The 22,890-nt window shown below is 40.0% G+C and overlaps 1 protein-coding gene across 1 annotated transcript in view; it reads right to left on the bottom strand.

Moving 5' to 3' along the window:
• The window catches only part of ufm1 (ubiquitin-fold modifier 1), a 43,778-nt gene extending 21,892 nt beyond the window's left edge, over nucleotides 1-21,886 (bottom strand). Inside the window, exons 1-5 of the mRNA XM_046317545.1 lie at nucleotides 21,785-21,886; nucleotides 21,625-21,681; nucleotides 20,864-20,921; nucleotides 14,835-14,874; nucleotides 10,425-10,457 (exon numbers count right to left, since the gene is read on the bottom strand). Of these exons, the coding sequence (XP_046173501.1) occupies nucleotides 10,425-10,457; nucleotides 14,835-14,874; nucleotides 20,864-20,921; nucleotides 21,625-21,681; nucleotides 21,785-21,786 (190 nt within the window). The 5' untranslated portion in view covers nucleotides 21,787-21,886. The remainder of the gene's footprint in view (nucleotides 1-10,424; nucleotides 10,458-14,834; nucleotides 14,875-20,863; nucleotides 20,922-21,624; nucleotides 21,682-21,784) is intronic.
• Nucleotides 21,887-22,890: the final 1,004 nt, after the last annotated feature.

Here is a 22,890-nt window from a genome sequence, read left to right as displayed (position 1 = left end):
ACGTACACTGTCTATATTCACCACGTACACTGTCTATATTCACCACGTACACTGTCTATATTCACCACGTACACTGTCTATATTCACCACGTACACTGTCTATATTCACCACGTACACTGTCTATATTAACCACGTACACTGTCTATATTAACCACGTACACTGTCTATATTAACCACGTACACTGTCTATATTAACCACGTACACTGTCTATATTAACCACGTACACTGTCTATATTAACCACGTACACTGTCTATATTAACCACGTACACTGTCTATATTAACCACGTACACTGTCTATATTAACCACGTACACTGTCTATATTAACCACGTACACTGTCTATATTAACCACGTACACTGTCTATATTAACCACGTACACTGTCTATATTAACCATGTATACTGTCTACTGTCTATATTAACCACGTCTACTGTCTATATTAACCACGTACACTGTCTATATTGACCACGTACACTGTCTATATTAACCACGTATACTGTCTATATTAACCACGTACACTGTCTATATTAACCACGTACACTGTCTATATTAACCACGTACACTGTCTATATTAACCATGTATACTGTCTATATTAACCATGTATACTGTCTACTGTCTATATTAACCACGTACACTGTCTATATTGACCACGTACACTGTCTATATTAACCACGTACACTGTCTATATTAACCACGTACACTGTCTATATTAACCACGTACACTGTCTATATTAACCACGTACACTGTCTATATTAACCACGTACACTGTCTATATTAACCACGTACACTGTCTATATTAACCACGTACACTGTCTATATTAACCACGTACACTGTCTATATTAACCACGTACACTGTCTATATTAACCACGTACACTGTCTATATTAACCACGTACACTGTCTATATTAACCACGTACACTGTCTATATTAACCACGTACACTGTCTATATTAACCACGTACACTGTCTATATTAACCACGTACAGTGTCTATATTAACCACGTATACTGTCTATATTAACCACGTATACTGTCTATATTAACCACGTATACTGTCTATATTAACCACGTATACTGTCTATATTAACCACGTATACTGTCTATATTAACCACGTAGACTGTCTATATTAACCACGTACACTGTCTATATTAACCACGTACACTGTCTATATTAACCACGTACACTGTCTATATTAACCACGTACACTGTCTATATTAACCACGTACACTGTCTATATTAACCATGTATACTGTCTACTGTCTATATTAACCACGTCTACTGTCTATATTAACCACGTACACTGTCTATATTGACCACGTACACTGTCTATATTAACCACGTATACTGTCTATATTAACCACGTACACTGTCTATATTAACCACGTACACTGTCTATATTAACCATGTATACTGTCTACTGTCTATATTGACCACGTACACTGTCTATATTGACCACGTACACTGTCTATATTAACCACGTACACTGTCTATATTAACCACGTACACTGTCTATATTAACCACGTACACTGTCTATATTAACCACGTACACTGTCTATATTAACCACGTACACTGTCTATATTGACCACGTACACTGTCTATATTGACCACGTACACTGTCTATATTGACCACGTACACTGTCTATATTGACCACGTACACTGTCTATATTGACCACGTACACTGTCTATATTGACCACGTACACTGTCTATATTGACCACGTACACTGTCTATATTGACCACGTACACTGTCTATATTGACCACGTACACTGTCTATATTGACCACGTACCTACCACGTACACTGTCTATATTGACCACGTACACTGTCTATATTGACCACGTACACTGTCTATATTGACCACGTACACTGTCTATATTGACCACGTACACTGTCTATATTGACCACGTACACTGTCTATATTGACCACGTACACTGTCTATATTGACCACGTACACTGTCTATATTAACCACGTACACTGTCCATATTAACCACGTATACTGTCTACTGTCTATATTAACCACGTCTACTGTCTATATTAACCACGTATAGTGTATACTGTCTATATTAACCACGTATAGTGTATAGTGTCTATATTAACCACGTACACTGTCTATATTAACCACGTACACTGTCTATATTAACCACGTCTACTGTCTATATTAACCACGTACACTGTCTATATTAACCACGTACACTGTCTATATTAACCACGTACACTGTCTATATTAACCACGTACACTGTCTATATTAACCACGTACACTGTCTATATTAACCACGTACACTGTCTATATTAACCACGTACACTGTCTATATTAACCACGTACACTGTCTATATTAACCACGTACACTGTCTATATTAACCACGTACACTGTCTATATTAACCACGTACACTGTCTATATTAACCACGTACACTGTCTATATTAACCACGACACTGTCTGTCTATATTAACCACGTACACTGTCTATATTAACCACGTACACTGTCTATATTAACCACGTACACTGTCTATATTAACCACGTACACTGTCTATATTAACCACGTACACTGTCTATATTAACCACGTACACTGTCTATATTAACCACGTACACTGTCTATATTAACCACCACGTACACTGTCTATATTAACCACGTACACTGTCTATATTAACCACGTACACTGTCTATATTAACCACGTACACTGTCTATATTGACCACGTACACTGTCTATATTGACCACGTACACTGTCTATATTGACCACGTACACTGTCTATATTGACCACGTACACTGTCTATATTAACCACGTACACTGTCTATATTAACCACGTACACTGTCTATATTAACCACGTACACTGTCTATATTAACCACGTACACTGTCTATATTAACCACGTACACTGTCTATATTGACCACCACTGTCTACACTGTCTATATTGACCACGTACACTGTCTATATTGACCACGTACACTGTCTATATTGACCACGTACACTGTCTATATTAACCACGTACACTGTCTATATTAACCACGTACACTGTCTATATTAACCACGTACACTGTCTATATTAACCACGTACACTGTCTATATTAACCACGTACACTGTCTATATTAACCACGTACACTGTCTATATTAACCACGTACACTGTCTATATTAACCACGTACACTGTCTATATTAACCACGTTCACTGTCTATATTAACCACGTACACTGTCTATATTGACCACGTACACTGTCTATATTGACCACGTACACTGTCTATATTGACCACGTACACTGTCTATATTGACCACGTACACTGTCTATATTGACCACGTACACTGTCTATATTGACCACGTACACTGTCTATATTGACCACGTACACTGTCTATATTGACCACGTACACTGTCTATATTGACCACGTACACTGTCTATATTGACCACGTACACTGTCTATATTGACCACGTACACTGTCTATATTGACCACGTACACTGTCTATATTGACCACGTACACTGTCTATATTGACCACGTACACTGTCTATATTGACCACGTACATATTGACCACGTACACTGTCTATATTGACCACGTACACTGTCTATATTGACCACGTACACTGTCTATATTGACCACGTACACTGTCTATATTGACCACGTATATTGACACTGTCTATATTGACCACGTACACTGTCTATATTGACCACGTACACTGTCTATATTAACCACGTACACTGTCTATATTAACCACGTACACTGTCTATATTAACCACGTACACTGTCTATATTAACCACGTACACTGTCTATATTAACCACGTACACTGTCTATATTAACCACGTACACTGTCTATATTAACCACGTACACTGTCTATATTAACCACGTACACTGTCTATATTAACCACGTACACTGTCTATATTAACCACGTACACTGTCTATATTAACCACGTACACTGTCTATATTAACCACGTACACTGTCTATATTAACCACGTACACTGTCTATATTAACCACGTACACTGTCTATATTAACCACGTACACTGTCTATATTAACCACGTACACTGTCTATATTAACCACGTACACTGTCTATATTAACCACGTACACTGTCTATATTAACCACGTACACTGTCTATATTAACCACGTACACTGTCTATATTAACCACGTACACTGTCTATATTAACCACGTACACTGTCTATATTAACCACGTACACTGTCTATATTAACCACGTACAGTGTCTATATTAACCACGTACAGTGTCTATATTAACCACGTACAGTGTCTATATTAACCACGTACAGTGTCTATATTAACCACGTACAGTGTGTCTATATTAACCACGTACAGTGTCTATATTAACCACGTACAGTGTCTATATTAACCACGTACAGTGTCTATATTAACCACGTACAGTGTCTATATTAACCACGTACACTGTCTATATTAACCACGTACAGTGTCTATATTAACCACGTACAGTGTCTATATTAACCACGTACAGTGTCTATATTAACCACGTACAGTGTCTATATTAACCACGTACAGTGTCTATATTAACCACGTATAGTGTCTATATTAACCACGTATAGTGTCTATATTAACCACGTATACTGTCTATATTAACCACGTATAGTGTCTATATTAACCACGTATAGTGTCTATATTAACCACGTATAGTGTCTATATTAACCACGTATAGTGTCTATATTAACCACGTATAGTGTCTATATTAACCACGTATAGTGTCTATATTAACCACGTATAGTGTCTATATTAACCACGTATAGTGTCTATATTAACCACGTATAGTGTCTATATTAACCACGTATAGTGTCTATATTAACCACGTATAGTGTCTATATTAACCACGTATAGTGTCTATATTAACCACGTATAGTGTCTATATTAACCACGTACAGTGTCTATATTAACCACGTATAGTGTCTATATTAACCACGTATAGTGTCTATATTGCTCTAAGTCAACATCTAAGTACTATGTATTTTTACAAAAATTGAATAACAAAAAACATGAACATGAAGGGGTTAAAAGCCTTTTTAAAGTCAACTATGAGTACCAGGCCTGGTTTCCCAGAGTTGTCATACTTTTCTATGGTTTTCAGTACCCGTCTTATTATCTCGTCCATAGGTAACATTAGATCGTTAATCAAGATTATTACCTAAGGCCATGATTCGGCAGTCTCATCCAGATCATTTGTAGGTCTTTATGATAGTCACATTAGCAGCTAGTTAGTATTACATGTTTGGGGAGGGGGTAAATACAGACGGTATTTGTAGTTCTTTATGATAGCCACATTAGCAGCTAGTTAGTATTACATGTTTGGGGAGGGGCTAAATACAGGTGAATATATAGATAAGTCACCTAGTCCTAGAGAGATTTACACGGTGACCAAAACATCACGTTAGGGTGAAGCCTAGACGAATCACAGCCCTTCTTTTAAGCGCTTCTACAAATCCCATATGCGAAAAACATTTATGGTGAAAAAAAAAATAATCCTTGTTTGACCGCCATGTTTTATGGGTATTATGACTCATTACTGTGGTACTCTATAAAATCAAAGCAGAGACGAATGAGATTAGAAAAATATTAGCGTAGATCGAGAATAATACAACCAGGAATAGGTTGTAACTAAAATAACACTATTCATTATTATGACAACACGGTGTCCCAAAATAGCACCCTATTCCCTATATAGTGCACTACTTCTGATCACTGCTCATAGGGCTCTGATCGAAAGTAGTGCACCATATATAGGGAATAGTGTGTCGTCAGACTGGACTTCATACTCACATAATAACGTGTTAGTATGCCTCCTTGGAGCATCACATCAATATCAATGAAGAAATATAATAAACCACATTTACATACAAGCTTACGTTGGGTCTATTCTGTTATTATCAATATTTACATACAAGCTTACGTTGGGTCTATTCTGTTATTATCAATATTTACATAACGACCCTGGTATCAACAGATGGCATCAACCACAGTCCTCTATTTACATAATGATCTGGTATCAACAGATGGCATCAACCACAGTCCTCTATTTACATAATGATCTGGTATCAACAGAAGGTTATCAACCACAGTCCTCTATTTACATAATGATCTGGTATCAACAGAAGGTTATCAACCACAGTCCGGACTATTTGCATTGACCCCCCCCACCACCACGACCGTTGTTTTTACACTGCTGCTACTTGCTGTTTCTTATCTATGCATAGTCACTGTACCCCTACCTTCATCTACATATTACCCAGACTAACTTGTACCCCCATAGTCACTGTACCCCTACCTTCATCTACATATTACCCAGACTAACCTGTACCCCCATAGTCACTTTACCCCTACCTACATGTACAAATTACCTCAACTAACCTGTACCCTCAACTAATTTTATTTTCTTGAAACTGCACTGTTGGTTAAGGGCTCGTCAGTAAGCTTTCCACGGTAAGGTCAACACCTGCTGTCTTCGCCGCATGTACAAAAATTACATTTGATATTGACAAAGCCTCGGTACCAACATAAGGTATCGGCCACAGTCCTCTATTAAAATAACGATCTGGTACCCTCCACAGTCCTCTATTAAAATAACGATCTGGTACCCTCCACAGTCCTCTATTAAAATAACGATCTGGTACCCTCCACAGTCCTCTATTAAAATAACGATCTGGTATCCACCACAGTCCTCTACTGCCATAAAGCCCTGCTACCAACAGAAGGTATGTATCCACGGTAGTTGTTGTTGTTGTCTGTGCATTAGTATCATACAGTGGCTTCAAGGTATTCATATTATGTAATATCCCTGGTCTGCAGACTGTATGATACTAACTCAATACCCCATTATTATGTAATATCCCTGGTCTGCAGACTGTATGATACTAACTCAATACCCCATTATTATGTAATATCCCTGGTCTGCAGACTGTATGATACTAACTCAATACCCCATTATTATGTAATATCCCTGGTCTGCAGACTGTATGATACTAACTCAATACCCCATTATTATGTAATATCCCTGGTCTGCAGACTGTATGATACTAACTCAATACCCCATTATGATGTAATATCCCTGGTCTGCAGACTGTATGATACTAACTCAATACCCCATTATTATGTAATATCCCTGGTCTGCAGACTGTATGATACTAACTCAATACCCCATTATTATGTAATATCCCTGGTCTGCAGACTGTATGATACTAACTCAATACCCCATTATGTCAAAGTAGAATTACGTTTTCTAAACATTGGGAAATTCATTATTTTTTTTAAAATGACTACCTCATCTCATCATTTTGAATGACTACCTCATGTCTGTACACCACACACACACAGATAATTGTAAGGTCCCTCAGTCGAGCAGTGAATTTCAAAGACAGATTCAACCACAAAGAAGGGCACCTATTGGTAGATGGGTAAAAAATAAAATAAAAAGCAGACATTGAATATCCCTTTTAACCTTCCGGTTACTAGTCCAACAGTCTAACCACTAGGCTACCCTGTCTGGGACAGATATGGGATGCGATAGACAACAAATTAATACAAATACAAAAGAAAAAAAACGTGTTATAATGTGGCTGATGCAACAGATCAGAACGCTTAGCTTCAAAATGTTGATAAACAAAAAATATCAAAATCCAAATAAACAACGACACACGGCAGATGAATGTTTCAAAATGCAATCGATTAGCGAGAAAACACTCTTCCCAAAAGTGTACCACAAATGCGATTATACATGTAACGCTTTCTTATAAAAGTGTAATTTGATGGTGAAAATTATCTTCCCCAAACTTGAAACGCACGTGCCGCCTATGTGCACCAGCTAGGCTCTACACCGATTGTAGAGTTACTTGGCCAATTCAGTTGATACAAACCTTATCAAAACATATCGGTGGGCTATGCATACTGTAAGCTATAGACAACAAACACAGTTTCATTCAAAACATATCGGTGGGCTATGCATACTGTAAGCTATAGACAACAAACACAGTTTCATTCAAAACATATCGGTGGGCTATGCATACTGTAAGCTATAGACAACAAACACAGTTTCATTCAAAACATATCGGTGGGCTATGCATACTGTAAGCTATAGACAACAAACACAGTTTCATTCAAAACATATCGGTGGGCTATGCATACTGTAAGCTATAGACAACAAACACAGTTTCATTCAAAACATATCGGTGGGCTATGCATACTGTAAGCTATAGACAACAAACACAGTTTCATGTTATCAATGGCATTTTGAATGCGCAGAGATACCGTGACGAGATCCTGAGGCCCATTGTCATGCCATTCATTCAGCGACATCATTTCAGCACGGCTTATGTCGCAAGGATTTGTCAAAATTTCCTTGAAGCTGAAAATGTCCCAGTTCTTCCATGGCCTGCATACTCACCAAACATGTCACCCATTGAGTATGTTTGGGATGCTCTGGATCAACATGAACGACAGCGTGTTCCAGTTCCCGCCAATATCCTCCCAACTTCACAAAAAGGAATGGGATAACATTCCACAGGCCACAATCAACAGCACGATCATCTCTATGCAAAGGAGATGTCTGCATGAGGCAAATTCTGGTCACACCAGATATGGACCCAACTATTTTATTTTTTTAAAGGTATCTGTGACCAAAATATTTATATCTGTATTGCCAGTAATGTAAAATCGATAGATTAGGGCCTAATTAATTAATTTCAATTGACTGGATTTCCTTATATGAACTGTAACTCAGTAAAACCTTGGAAGATTGTTGTTGTTCAGTATAATTAAAATTTATTTTCTTCCTCTATTACTACTAGGGATAGCATAGAACTGCCCCATTTGGTCTATCTTATAGCCATACCAACGCTATCAATATCAACCAACAGACAGGGCCTGCAACAGCCTATTGAACATTGTTTGAGTTGGAGACTCCATGTTACTTTAAAACGTACGTTGTTGACACATTTGAACACTTGGAGCTTACTTCCTCAAAGCCAACTGATTGATCTTATTTTAACAAATACACTATTGAAACGTGTTTCTACTGGTATGTTCGCCCAATATATTATTGACCATTGCCCAGCTGTTTGTGTTAGAAATGTGAGAATACAAAAAAAATTGTATCTGGAAAAGACACCTTGGTCTCAGCATCGACTCCCTGTCTAAATAAAGAGACCTTGGTCTCAGCATCGACTCCCTGTCTAAATAAAGACACCTTGGTCTCAGCATCGACTCCCTGTCTAAATAAAGAGACCTTGGTCTCAGCATCGACTCCCTGTCTAAATAAAGACACCTTGGTCTCAGCATCGACTCCCTGTCTAAATAAAGACACCTTGGTCTCAGCATCGACTCCCTGTCTAAATAAAGAGACCTTGGTCTCAGCATCGACTCCCTGTCTAAATAAAGAGACCTTGGTCTCAGCATCGACTCCCTGTCTAAATAAAGACACCTTGGTCTCAGCATCGACTCCCTGTCTAAATAAAAGTTAAATAAAACATTTAAAACAACCAACTTGACAGAGCTTTAAGAATTAGAAAAATAATATTGTACAATCCAAGTGTGCAAAGCTCTTAGACACTTACCCAGAAAGACTCTCAGCTGTAATCACTCTTAGAGACTTACCCAGAAAGACTCTCAGCTGTAATCACTCTTAGAGACTTACCCAGAAAGACTCTCAGCTGTAATCACTCTTAGAGACTTACCCAGAAAGACTCTCAGCTGTAATCACTCTTAGAGACTTACCCAGAAAGACTCTCAGCTGTAATCACTCTTAGAGACTTACCCAGAAAGACTCTCAGCTGTAATCACTCTTAGAGACTTACCCAGAAAGACTCTCAGCTGTAATCACTCTTAGAGACTTACCCAGAAAGACTCTCAGCTGTAATCACTCTTAGAGACTTACCCAGAAAGACTCTCAGCTGTAATCACTCTTAGAGACTTACCCAGAAAGACTCTCAGCTGTAATCACTCTTAGAGACTTACCCAGAAAGACTCTCAGCTGTAATCACTCTTAGAGACTTACCCAGAAAGACTCTCAGCTGTAATCACTCTTAGAGACTTACCCAGAAAGACTCTCAGCTGTAATCACTCTTAGAGACTTACCCAGAAAGACTCTCAGCTGTAATCACTCTTAGAGACTTACCCAGAAAGACTCTCAGCTGTAATAGCTGCCTAAGGTGATTGTAACATGTATTGACTTGGGGTTGAATACTTATGTAATTAAAAAATATATATTAGTGTTTAATTTTTCATAAATCTTTTATTTAAAAAAGTTAGGATTTTTCTTCCACTTTGACATTAAAGTATTATGTGTAGATTGTTGACAAAAAAAAATTAAAATTAAAACCATTTTAATCCCACCTTGTAACAAACAGTTTTATAAATCAAGTTATTGTCGGCATCAGTGTGGACGAGAAGACGGAAGACTCACCTGCTGTCTGAGCTGGGTTGATGCCGATACCGTCTGTGATGAGAGAGAACAGGGATTAGCATAAATAGCAAAACATGAATAAATAAAACTAAGAGTTAAACATGCAAAAAAAAAGAGTGGTGGAGAGAGAGAGAGAGAGAGAGGGGGTGTCTGATGAGTAAGACTGTCACATGGTAACGCTGCTGCACTAGACAACAAAAACAACCACATAACAGAGTAAGACTGTCACATGGTAACGCTGCTGCACTAGACAACAAAAACAACCACATAACAGAGTAAGACTGTCACATGGTAACGCTGCTGCACTAGACAACAAAAACAACCACATAACAGAGTAAGACTGTCACATGGTAACGCTGCTGCACTAGACAACAAAAACAACCACATAACAGAGTAAGACTGTCACTAAGTTCACATGGTAACGCTGCTGCACTAGACAACAAAAACAACCACATAACAGAGTAAGACTGTCACATGGTAACGCTGCTGCACTAGACAACAAAAACAACCACATAACAGAGTAAGACTGTCACTAAGTTCACATGGTAACGCTGCTGCACTAGACAACAAAAACAACCACATAACAGAGTAAGACTGTCACTAAGTTCACATGGTAACGCTGCTGCACTAGACAACAAAAACAACCACATAACAGAGTAAGACTGTCACTAAGTTCACATGGTAACGCTGCTGCACTAGACAACAAAAACAACCACATAACAGAGTAAGACTGTCACTAAGTTCACATGGTAACGCTGCTGCACTAGACAACAAAAACAACCACATAACAGAGTAAGACTGTCACTAAGTTCACATGGTAACGCTGCTGCACTAGACAACAAAAACAACCACATAACAGAGTAAGACTGTCACTAAGTTCACATGGTAACGCTGCTGCACTAGACAACAAAAACAACCACATAACAGAGTAAGACTGTCACTAAGTTCACATGGTAACGCTGCTGCACTAGACAACAAAAACAACCACATAACAGAGTAAGACTGTCACTAAGTTCACATGGTAACGCTGCTGCACTAGACAACAAAAACAACCACATAACAGAGTAAGACTGTCACTAAGTTCACATGGTAACGCTGCTGCACTAGACAACAAAAACAACCACATAACAGAGTAAGACTGTCACTAAGTTCACATGGTAACGCTGCTGCACTAGACAACAAAAACAACCACATAACAGAGTAAGACTGTCACTAAGTTCACATGGTAACGCTGCTGCACTAGACAACAAAAACAACCACATAACAGAGTAAGACTGTCACTAAGTTCACATGGTAACGCTGCTGCACTAGACAACAAAAACAACCACATAACAGAGTAAGACTGTCACTAAGTTCACATGGTAACGCTGCTGCACTAGACAACCACATAACAGTATGTGTTACATAGACAGACATCTTTTTCGAGGACCTGTTTTTTGTCAGAGATATTATAGATACAGAAAAAGCACAGCCCCTCTTTTTATGATCTTCTCTACTTTTACATATTATTGATACTGAATGTTATCAGATTTTCAACCAAAACCACATCTTAAATTAAAGATAACCCAAGTTTACAAACACCCAAATCCCCTGTGTGAACAAAATGATTGCCCCTTTACACTCAATAACTGGTTGTGCCACCTTTAGCTGCAATGACTCCAACCAACCACTTCCTGTAGTTGTTGATCAGTCTCTCACGTCGCTGTGGAGGAATTTTGGCCCCCTCTTCCTTACAGAACTGCTTTAACTCAGCGACAATTGTGGGTTTTCAAGGCTGAACTGCTCGTTTCAAGTCCTGCCACAACATCTCAATTGGGATTAGGTCTGGACTTTGATTAGGTTAATCCAGAACTTCAAATGTGTTTATTTTTAACCATTTTCATGTAGACTTAATTGTGTGTTTTAGATCATTGTCTTGCTGCATGACCCAGCTGTGTTTCAGCTTCAGCTCATAGATGGATAGGGAGTTAGGGCCTTTAGGTCTGACATTCTCCTTTAGAATTACCTAATAGAGCAGAATTCCACGGTTCCTTCTATTAAGGAAAGTCGTCCAGGTCCTGAGGCAGCAAAGCATCCCCAAACCATCACACTACCACCACCATGCTGACCCCAAACCATCACACTACCACCACCATGCTGACCCCAAACCATCACACTACCACCACCATGCTGACCCCAAACCATCACACTACCACCACCATGCTGACCCCAAACCATCACACTACCACCACCATGCTGACCCCAAACCATCACACTACCACCACCATGCTGACCCCAAACCATCACACTACCACCACCATGCTGACCCCAAACCATCACACTACCACCACCATGCTGACCCCAAACCATCACACTACCACCACCATGCTGACCCCAAACCATCACACTACCACCACCATGCTGACCCCAAACCATCACACTACCACCACCATGCTGACCCCAAACCATCACACTACCACCACCACGCTGACCCCAAACCATCACACTACCACCACCACGCTGACCCCAAACCATCACACTACCACCACCACGCTGACCCCAAACCATCACACTACCACCACCATGCTGACCCCAAACCATCACACTACCACCACCATGCTGACCCCAAACCATCACACTACCACCACCATGCTGACCCCAAACCATCACACTACCACCACCATGCTGACCCCAAACCATCACACTACCACCACCATGCTGACCCCAAACCATCACACTACCACCACCATGCTTGACCCCAAACCATGAGGTTCTTAATGTGGAAGGCAGTGTTTGGTTTTCGCCAGGCATTATGGGACCCACTGACACAATGTAACAGAATCACCTGTTGTTTTTAATAAGACCGACACAATGTAACAGAATCACCTGTTGTTTCTAATAAGACCGACACAATGTAACAGAATCACCTGTTGTTTCTAATAAGACCGACACAATGTAACAGAATCACCTGTTGTTTCTAATAAGACCGACACAATGTAACAGAATCACCTGTTGTTTCTAATTATACTGACACAATGTAACAGAATCACCTGTTGTTTCTAATTATACTGACACAATGTAACAGAATCACCTGTTGTTTCTAATAAGACCGACACAATGTAACAGAATCACCTGTTGTTTCTAATAAGACAGACACAATGTAACAGAATCACCTGTTGTTTCTAATAAGACCGACACAATGTAACAGAATCACCTGTTGTTTCTAATTAGACAGACACAATGTAACAGAATCACCTGTTGTTTCTAATTATACTGACACAATGTAACAGAATCACCTGTTGTTTCTAATTATACTGACACAATGTAACAGAATCACCTGTTGTTTCTAATTATACTGACACAATGTAACAGAATCACAATGACACAATGTAACAGAATCACCTGTTGTTTCTAATTATACTGACACAATGTAACAGAATCACCTGTTGTTTCTAATTATACTGACACAATGTAACAGAATCACCTGTTGTTTCTAATTATACTGACACAATGTAACAGAATCACCTGTTGTTTCTAATTATACTGACACAATGTAACAGAATCACCTGTTGTTTCTAATTATACTGACACAATGTAACAGAATCACCTGTTGTTTCTAATTATACTGACACAATGTAACAGAATCACCTGTTGTTTCTAATTATACTGACACAATGTAACAGAATCACCTGTTGTTTCTAATTATACTGACACAATGTAACAGAATCACCTGTTGTTTCTAATTATACTGACACAATGTAACAGAATCACCTGTTGTTTCTAATTATACTGACACAATGTAACAGAATCACCTGTTGTTTTTCTAATTATACTGACACAATGTAACAGAATCACCTGTTGTTTCTAATTATACTGACACAATGTAACAGAATCACCTGTTGTTTCTAATTATACTGACACAATGTAACAGAATCACCTGTTGTTTCTAATTATACTGACACAATGTAACAGAATCACCTGTTGTTTCTAATTATACTGACACAATGTAACAGAATCACCTGTTGTTTCTAATTATACTGACACAATGTAACAGAATCACCTGTTGTTTCTAATTATACTGACACAATGTAACAGAATCACCTGTTGTTTCTAATTATACTGACACAATGTAACAGAATCACCTGTTGTTTCTAATTATACTGACACAATGTAACAGAATCACCTGTTGTTTCTCTAATTATACTGACACAATGTAACAGAATCACCTGTTGTTTCTAATTATACTGACACAATGTAACAGAATCACCTGTTGTTTCTAATTATACTGACACAATGTAACAGAATCACCTGTTGTTTCTAATTATACTGACACAATGTAACAGAATCACCTGTTGTTTCTAATTATACTGACACAATGTAACAGAATCACCTGTTGTTTCTAATAAGACCGACACAATGTAACAGACTCACCGTTAGTAATGATGGCACTGGTGGCTGCTGGTACTTTGAACTGTGAGAGGAAACAGACAGAATGATCATGCTATACACCTGCCTCTCAGTAGTCCAGGGGTGTTCAGACCTCTCCTCTGTGACCCCCAACCGTTCCATGCATTTGATCTATTCCAGACCGAGCCCACCTGATTCAACTTGTCAACTCATCCTCAACCTCTAAGGTGAATTCACTAAGGTGAATCAGGTGAACTATTTCAGGGTTCCAACAAATGTGTGAAATGTCTACGGGTCCCTGTGAAAAGGTTTGAAAACCCCGGAAGGACAGCCAGGTGAGAGGGGACTTGGGTTTACAGGCTCACAGGGAGAGAGGAGAGTTGGGCCCACAGGGAGAGAGGGGAGTTGGGCCCACAGGGAGAGAGGGGAGTTGGGCCCACAGGGAGAGAGGGGAGTTGGGCCCACAGGGAGAGAGGGGAGTTGGGCCCACAGGGAGAGAGGGGAGTTGGGCCCACAGGGAGAGAGAGAGACACTGCCACAACTCTGTATGTGTATGTGTGATGAGATGGAGTAAAGATTTCCTTTTTAGATTGTCTGATGTTTCTGCTTATAATGTCCCACATTTTGGTAGGCTATTTGTTAGTCAACCTGTCCATAATTAGATACATGCAGCTTCTCTTCTGTCATTATATGTTACCCCAGAAGACTAAACAAATCCTTGCTCACCAGAATAATGTCATAAATCTATAGAATTAACACTTCAATCTAGTTATCTTTTTGTGGAAAATGGCCTTGACGGGCCATTTTGAAGTCCCCCGTCATGTGACTGTGGAATTTGTATAGCGCCTCACACATAGTTATACATAATAGAGCCGGCACACTGCAATCAACCAGTTTCACTACTTTCACCAAATCTTTCCCAAACATTAGACTACTGTTCTGGCCCTCCCTTGTCTTTATTTTCAACTCTACATTTCACATGTTTTTTTTTATTTTTCTTACTGAATTAAAAACTCTGAAATTGTCCCTTTTTGCCTCAGTGGATTGATGTAAAATGTTCCCAAAATGATTTGCTGTGTTGCCTACAGTTAGGCCGAAAACTAAAGCAACAACAAATACAAATTATGAAAGAAAAACCTCAAATGTAGCCTATAGATATGAATTGCACATTGACATATTTTTTATGCATTATTTTCCCATTATTCAACCCTAAACCTGCCCGTCCTGCGGATATAAACGCAGGGCCTGCAGGTCATGAGTCAACCCCGCGCATCACTAGTTATCAGGGAGGCTGCTGAGCTTTCGATACAGAGAGAAAATGACGGAGGATCATCTTCACGCTCTGTAATTGCAGTAGAGATTAAAGGATTTGTCCTAATAAAATGTAAAAACTGTGAAAAATGCTGAATGTTCCAGAGGAATGTCTAATCTGTTCTATTGAGTTCTATTGAGTTCCTACTACTTCGGGTTTTGTTTTCTAGCGAAGTTTTGGTAAATAAAACAAAGGACGCACCAAGTCCATTGCAAAAAAAATAATGCTTAAAAATGATTTATTATTATAAATACCAGTCGGTCATGCATTATCGGTCTACGGGTTCATTTACATCATTTGGTGGAAATAAAGTGGTGTGTATTTTTCGTTAGTTGTTATGATTCTTCTTTATAAAAAGTGTAAAGCATACCGATACAGAGTTTAAGATGAAAATATGTCAGACTGTGTGAGAGCTGCTGCTGCAGTTCTTACCTTGTTGTTGATAACCCTTGTCATATTAGCATCCCATGCTAGTTGGTGATAATCCTAGTCATATTAGCATCCCATGCTAGTTGTTGATAACACTTGTCATTACTAGCATCCCATGCTAGTTGTTGATAACCCTTGTCATATTAGCATCCCATGCTAGTTGTTGATAACCCTTGTCATATTAGCATCCCATGCTAGTTGTTGATAACCCTTGTCATATTAGCATCCCATGCTAGTTGTTGATAACCCTTGTCATATTAGCATCCCATGCTAGTTGTTGATAACCCTAGTCATATTAGCATCCCATGCTAGTTGTTGATAACCCCAGTCATATTAGCATCCCATGCTAGTTGGTGATAACCCCAGTCATATTAGCATCCCATGCTAGTTGGTGATAACCCTTGTCATATTAGCATCCCATGCTAGTTGTTGATAACCCTTGTCATATTAGCATCCCATGCTAGTTGTTGATAACCCTTGTCATATTAGCATCCCATGCTAGTTGGTGATAACCCTTGTCATATTAGCATCCCATGCTAGTTGGTGATAACCCTTGTCATATTAGCATCCCATGCTAGTTGGTGATAACCCTTGTCATATTAGCATCCCATGCTAGTTGGTGATAAGCCTTGTCATATTAGCATCCCATGATAGTTGTTGATAACCCTAGTCATATTAGCATCCCATGCTAGTTGGTGATAACCCTAGTCATATTAGCATCCCATGCTAGTTGGTGATAACCCTAGTCATATTAGCATCCCATGCTAGTTGTTGATAACCCTAGTCATATTAGCATCCCATGCTAGTTGATGCATCTTTACATCTCCCCCCTTTCTAAATGTGGAATGGATATGTTCATCTCTGTCACATGAAACAGCTCTCATTTGCAATGTACTTGTAACAACTCTGTTTTCCGGCTCATTGCACTATGGAACAAACATGTGCGCTTACCCCAATGCCATGTGCGCATTGCAGGGCTTATAATGTGAATAAATAATAGTTTATAAAATGTTTAAGCTAAGTACTGGCTGAATGAATTTGGGATTTTTTATCCTGCAACTGTCCCAGAGTCGGTTTGGAATAGGCAATTGATTTTTAGGCAATTGATTTTTCCGCACAGAATGACAAGCTGACAAAACGGAATAGGTCAACTTTCTAGCATGGAGGAATAGTAGACTGACATAGTTGAGTGGTTTTGCTGTTCGTTATACTCATCTTGTTGGCGTTTCATCGGAATTCGTTAAGGACCACACGCCGTTGCATCCTCGACTTGAATGTTCTGTTCAGACGAATTACCTTCATCTAGATGTAATTTCTATCATTCTGATCACAGTGGGTGGACACCCTAATCAGGTTACACACCTAATGCATATGGGTACAGTACATTTCTCAAATGTCTGATCAATTCAAATGTTTCCGGTCAAATGTCCGGCCCTACATTTTCCTAAAAGGAAACTGTGGTGGCGCACACACACACACACACACACACCAAGGGGGAAGGGAGGGGAAGCTAATCATTAATGAAATATTCCGCTATCTATGAGAAACAGCCTGAAGGCAAAAATACTAATAATTGAGATTTTGTTCGCAGGAGAGCAAAGAAAATTACTCTGCTGTCAACCATCAAAATCAGCCTCAACATTCTAAGAACATAATTTTCTCTGTGAGGATTCTACTTTGCATAAAGAGGACAAAGCATATAGCAGCAGAAACAGCCATCAATCTTAGCCATCATGTCTGCTTGAATCATGAGGAGCCTCATATGGGTTTTCTATGGGGTTATAGAGGAACACATCTCAAGAGAATGCCCCTTATTGCCACACAGAGAGACAGAGGAGATGCCACTAGTCTGAAGTCAGGGAGATAAGGATGGCTAAGCGAGCACAGAGCAGCACGGGCATTCTAAATCAATCACAGATGAGCAGGAGAATGAGGAGAGAAAGAGAAACGCATTATGTAGCTGGGAATGGACAATGGGTTGAAGAGGGAGGGAGGGTAGGAAAGATACAAATTAATTACTGCTACCCTCAAAGCATTACCCATCTGCCTCATTTCATCTCCAGGCTAATTCACTCTGTCCATTATTTGGATGATAATAGGTTGCATTCATAAATCTAAATATTAAAAAGGAAAGGGATCCATTGATTCAAGGAGGTCTGATCTGTATTATAAACGATGGTCCTCTTCCCAGCTTACCATCTACTAGAAATAGGTTATTGACTTAATATCATGTGGAATGACAGTTCCAGCTACGGAAGCAGGCAGGATGGGACCAGGCTAAACAGAGAGGAAATGCTCAAGCCTGCTATCTATATGTTATATCGTGTATTGTTGCGATGTCATACATGTAAGAGAGGAGACTGAGGAGAGACCCTAGCCTTACCCTTACTAGAGGTGCTCTATCTAATCTTTGATAGTCGCCATGCAACAGAGGAGGACTCCATACTGTAGGCAAAGCATGCAGCAAAGCCTATGTGCTGTAGCCAACTCTAGTATTATATCATTGCTATGCCATACATGTATGAAAGGAGACTGAAGAGAGACTCAACCCTCACATCCATACATGTATGAAAGGAGACTGAAGAGAGACTCAACCCTCACATCCATACATGTATGAAAGGAGACTGAGGAGACTCAACCCTCACATCCATACATGTATGAAAGGAGACTGAAGAGAGACTCAACCCTCACATCCATACATGTATGAAAGGAGACTGAGGAGACTCAACCCTCACATCCATACATGTATGCGAGACTGAGGAGACTCAACCCTCACATCCATACATGTATGCGAGACTGAGGAGACTCAACCCTCACATCCATACATGTATGAAAGGAGACTGAAGAGAGACTCAACCCTCACATCCATACATGTATGCGAGACTGAGGAGACTCAACCCTCACATCCATACATGTATGCGAGACTGAGGAGACTCAACCCTCACATCCATACATGTATGAAAGGAGACTGAAGAGAGACTCAACCCTCACATCCATACATGTATGCGAGACTGAGGAGACTCAACCCTCACATCCATACATGTATGCGAGACTGAGGAGACTCAACCCTCACATCCATACATGTATGAAAGGAGACTGAAGAGAGACTCAACCCTCACATCCATACATGTATGCGAGACTGAGGAGACTCAACCCTCACATCCATACATGTATGCGAGACTGAGGAGACTCAACCCTCACATCCATACATGTATGCGAGACTGAGGAGACTCAACCCTCACATCCATACATGTATGCGAGACTGAGGAGACTCAACCCTCACATCCATACATGTATGCGAGACTGAGGAGACTCAACCCTCACATCCATACATGTATGCGAGACTGAGGAGACTCAACCCTCACATCCATACATGTATGCGAGACTGAGGAGACTCAACCCTCACATCCATACATGTATGCGAGACTGAGGAGACTCAACCCTCACATCCATACATGTATGCGAGACTGAGGAGACTCAACCCTCACATCCATACATGTATGCGAGACTGAGGAGACTCAACCCTCACATCCATACATGTATGCGAGACTGAGGAGACTCAACCCTCACATCCATACATGTATGCGAGACTGAGGAGACTCAACCCTCACATCCATACATGTATGCGAGACTGAGGAGACTCAACCCTCACATCCATACATGTATGCGAGACTGAGGAGACTCAACCCTCACATCCATACATGTATGCGAGACTGAGGAGACTCAACCCTCACATCCATACATGTATGCGAGACTGAGGAGACTCAACCCTCACATCCATACATGTATGCGAGACTGAGGAGACTCAACCCTCACATCCATACATGTATGCGAGACTGAGGAGACTCAACCCTCACATCCATACATGTATGCGAGACTGAGGAGACTCAACCCTCACATCCATACATGTATGCGAGACTGAGGAGACTCAACCCTCACATCCATACATGTATGCGAGACTGAGGAGACTCAACCCTCACATCCATACATGTATGCGAGACTGAGGAGACTCAACCCTCACATCCATACATGTATGAAAGGAGACTGAAGAGAGACTCAACCCTCACATCCATACATGTATGCGAGACTGAGGAGACTCAACCCTCACATCCATACATGTATGAAAGGAGACTGAAGAGAGACTCAATCCGCACATCCATACTCTGTGCTTTTGTTCCTCTTTTTTTTGGGGGGGGCTACATCTTGTAAAGTGGGTTGTGACCCCTTAAAAATGCTTTCACTTGACTTGTTGTATTATAGCCAACTACTAGTATTTTGTGTTGTTGCAATACCCAGTATGAGATGAACTAACCTCCTCCGCTGCAAACTTCAACACGGCTGTAAACGGCGTGCTCTCTGGGACGCTGAGTCTGAAACAAGACATACACATCTATTTTATACATCACTCCAACTCTCTGCTCTCCATGGAACGACCCACCCCCCCTTTCGATAGTTCCTTTCCTCTCCCTCCACTTTATCTTCCTCGTGTAATCAGTAAGGAAATGCTTCATGGGCCAATTTGCTGTGGCGCTGCAGGGTCCCTGTTCTGTGTTGATTGTTCAACTACGACCTCATAAAGTGCAAAAACAGCCAGTCATCGAGGTAAGTGGTGACGTGTGGTAAACTGGCTGAAAGCCTGGAACACATAGGCTAGCTAGTTAAGCAATGTTGTGATTAAACGTTATTTGGAAATGTCTGCAAACACATTGCAAGAGGTTTATGTTATGCCAAGATCCTAAGCAAATGACAGTGCTAATGGCAACAACGAACGCATCGGCAAAACTGACTACAGTCATAGTGAATTGGCTATTTGCTAACTGGCTGGCCAGTGACAGCTGTGTTATGGTTCAAGGGAACAACATGCTTCCAAGAGGTAGCAGCTAGCCAGCTAGCATCTTGCAATTAGCTTCTACTAGTAGCTAGATAGCTTCAATACTTAGCTGCAATACTTAGCTGCAGACGAATATAATGAAGATCACAGCTAGCTGAACAAGCTACATGCATGGGTGTGACGGTAAGCATCAGTATTCATTGATTTTTTTTAGCTAACGTTAATGCTGATCTGTCACTTACACTTTGTACGGGAGCCGGGGATCCGACGTCAGAGTGATTTTAAACGTGACTTTAGACCTGAATGAGGAAACAAACACAGTTATCATCACACTGCTTTTTTTGCTAAATAATAGTAATTTATTAAATGTGTATTATAGGACAGAATGAGAGGTACACTTACATTTTCTTGGTGACTGTGGTCTCTACTCCACACCGTTAACGTAGACCCGGAAGTCAGAAGGACTCCGTGGACACGTCATCATTTCGATAAGGTTTTAGCAGCCGAATGAGTTGAATGTTTTTTTTTATAGAAACACTTAAGAAATTGTGTTCCATTAATTTATTTGAATAGTACAGTCTTGAAACAAGTAACAAAACAGAAAAAGTTGTGCTATTAAAAGATAGGCGCCTTTGACAGAGTGCTTGTCAATTTACCGTAACATACGACCACATGCGCACACCTATTTGTACATTTGCAGAACGACAAAGCCCAAGTGACTGATGATTTATTTGTTTGAAGAATCAACTATTAATATACCATCACTATATACAGAAAATGTAGGGTAGCGATAACTTTTTTCCATGACATTACACTAGAAGTAAAGTGTGCAGTGATTTGCAGAATGTATGTTGCCTTGCTCTCATGCATGTATAAAGTCATCTCATGCATTTGTAAGGTCAGAATGTACAGTGCATTCATAAAGTATTCACACCCCCTTAACCTTTTCCACATTTTGTTGTTAACAGCCTGAATTTAAAATAGATTAGATTGAGATGTTGTGTCACTGGCCTGTTACACACTATACCCCCTTAAGTGGTGAGAATACGTTCAGAAGGTGCTGTACATTCCCTTGCTCTCATTCATTTTTGAGGTTATTGATTAATTGATCAAAAAAATCCCCAATAGCCTTTTCCTCTACAATGTGCTGAGGTTTGCTCTCTGGAGCAGATAGGACAGTGCAGATAGGTCAGTGCAGATTGGTCAGTGCAGATTGGACAGTGCAGATAGGGCAAGTGCAGATAGGACAGTGCAGATAGGACAGTGCAGATAGGACAAGTGCAGATAGGACAGTGCAGATAGGAGAGTGCAGATAGGTCAGTGCAGATAGGAAAGTGCAGATAGGTCAGTGCAGATAGGACAGTGCAGATAGGTCAGTGCAGATAGGTCAGTGCAGATAGGTCAGTGCAGATAGGTCAGTGCAGATAGGTCAGTGCAGATAGGTCAGTGCAGATAGGTCAGTGCAGATAGGTCAGTGCAGATAGGTCAGTGCAGATAGGTAGGTGCAG

Source organism: Oncorhynchus gorbuscha, linkage group LG20, assembly GCF_021184085.1.
Source record: "Oncorhynchus gorbuscha isolate QuinsamMale2020 ecotype Even-year linkage group LG20, OgorEven_v1.0, whole genome shotgun sequence".
Lineage (NCBI taxonomy): Eukaryota > Metazoa > Chordata > Actinopteri > Salmoniformes > Salmonidae > Oncorhynchus > Oncorhynchus gorbuscha.
Note: the sequence above shows the minus strand (reverse complement) of the source record. Positions and strands in the feature narration are given on the sequence as shown.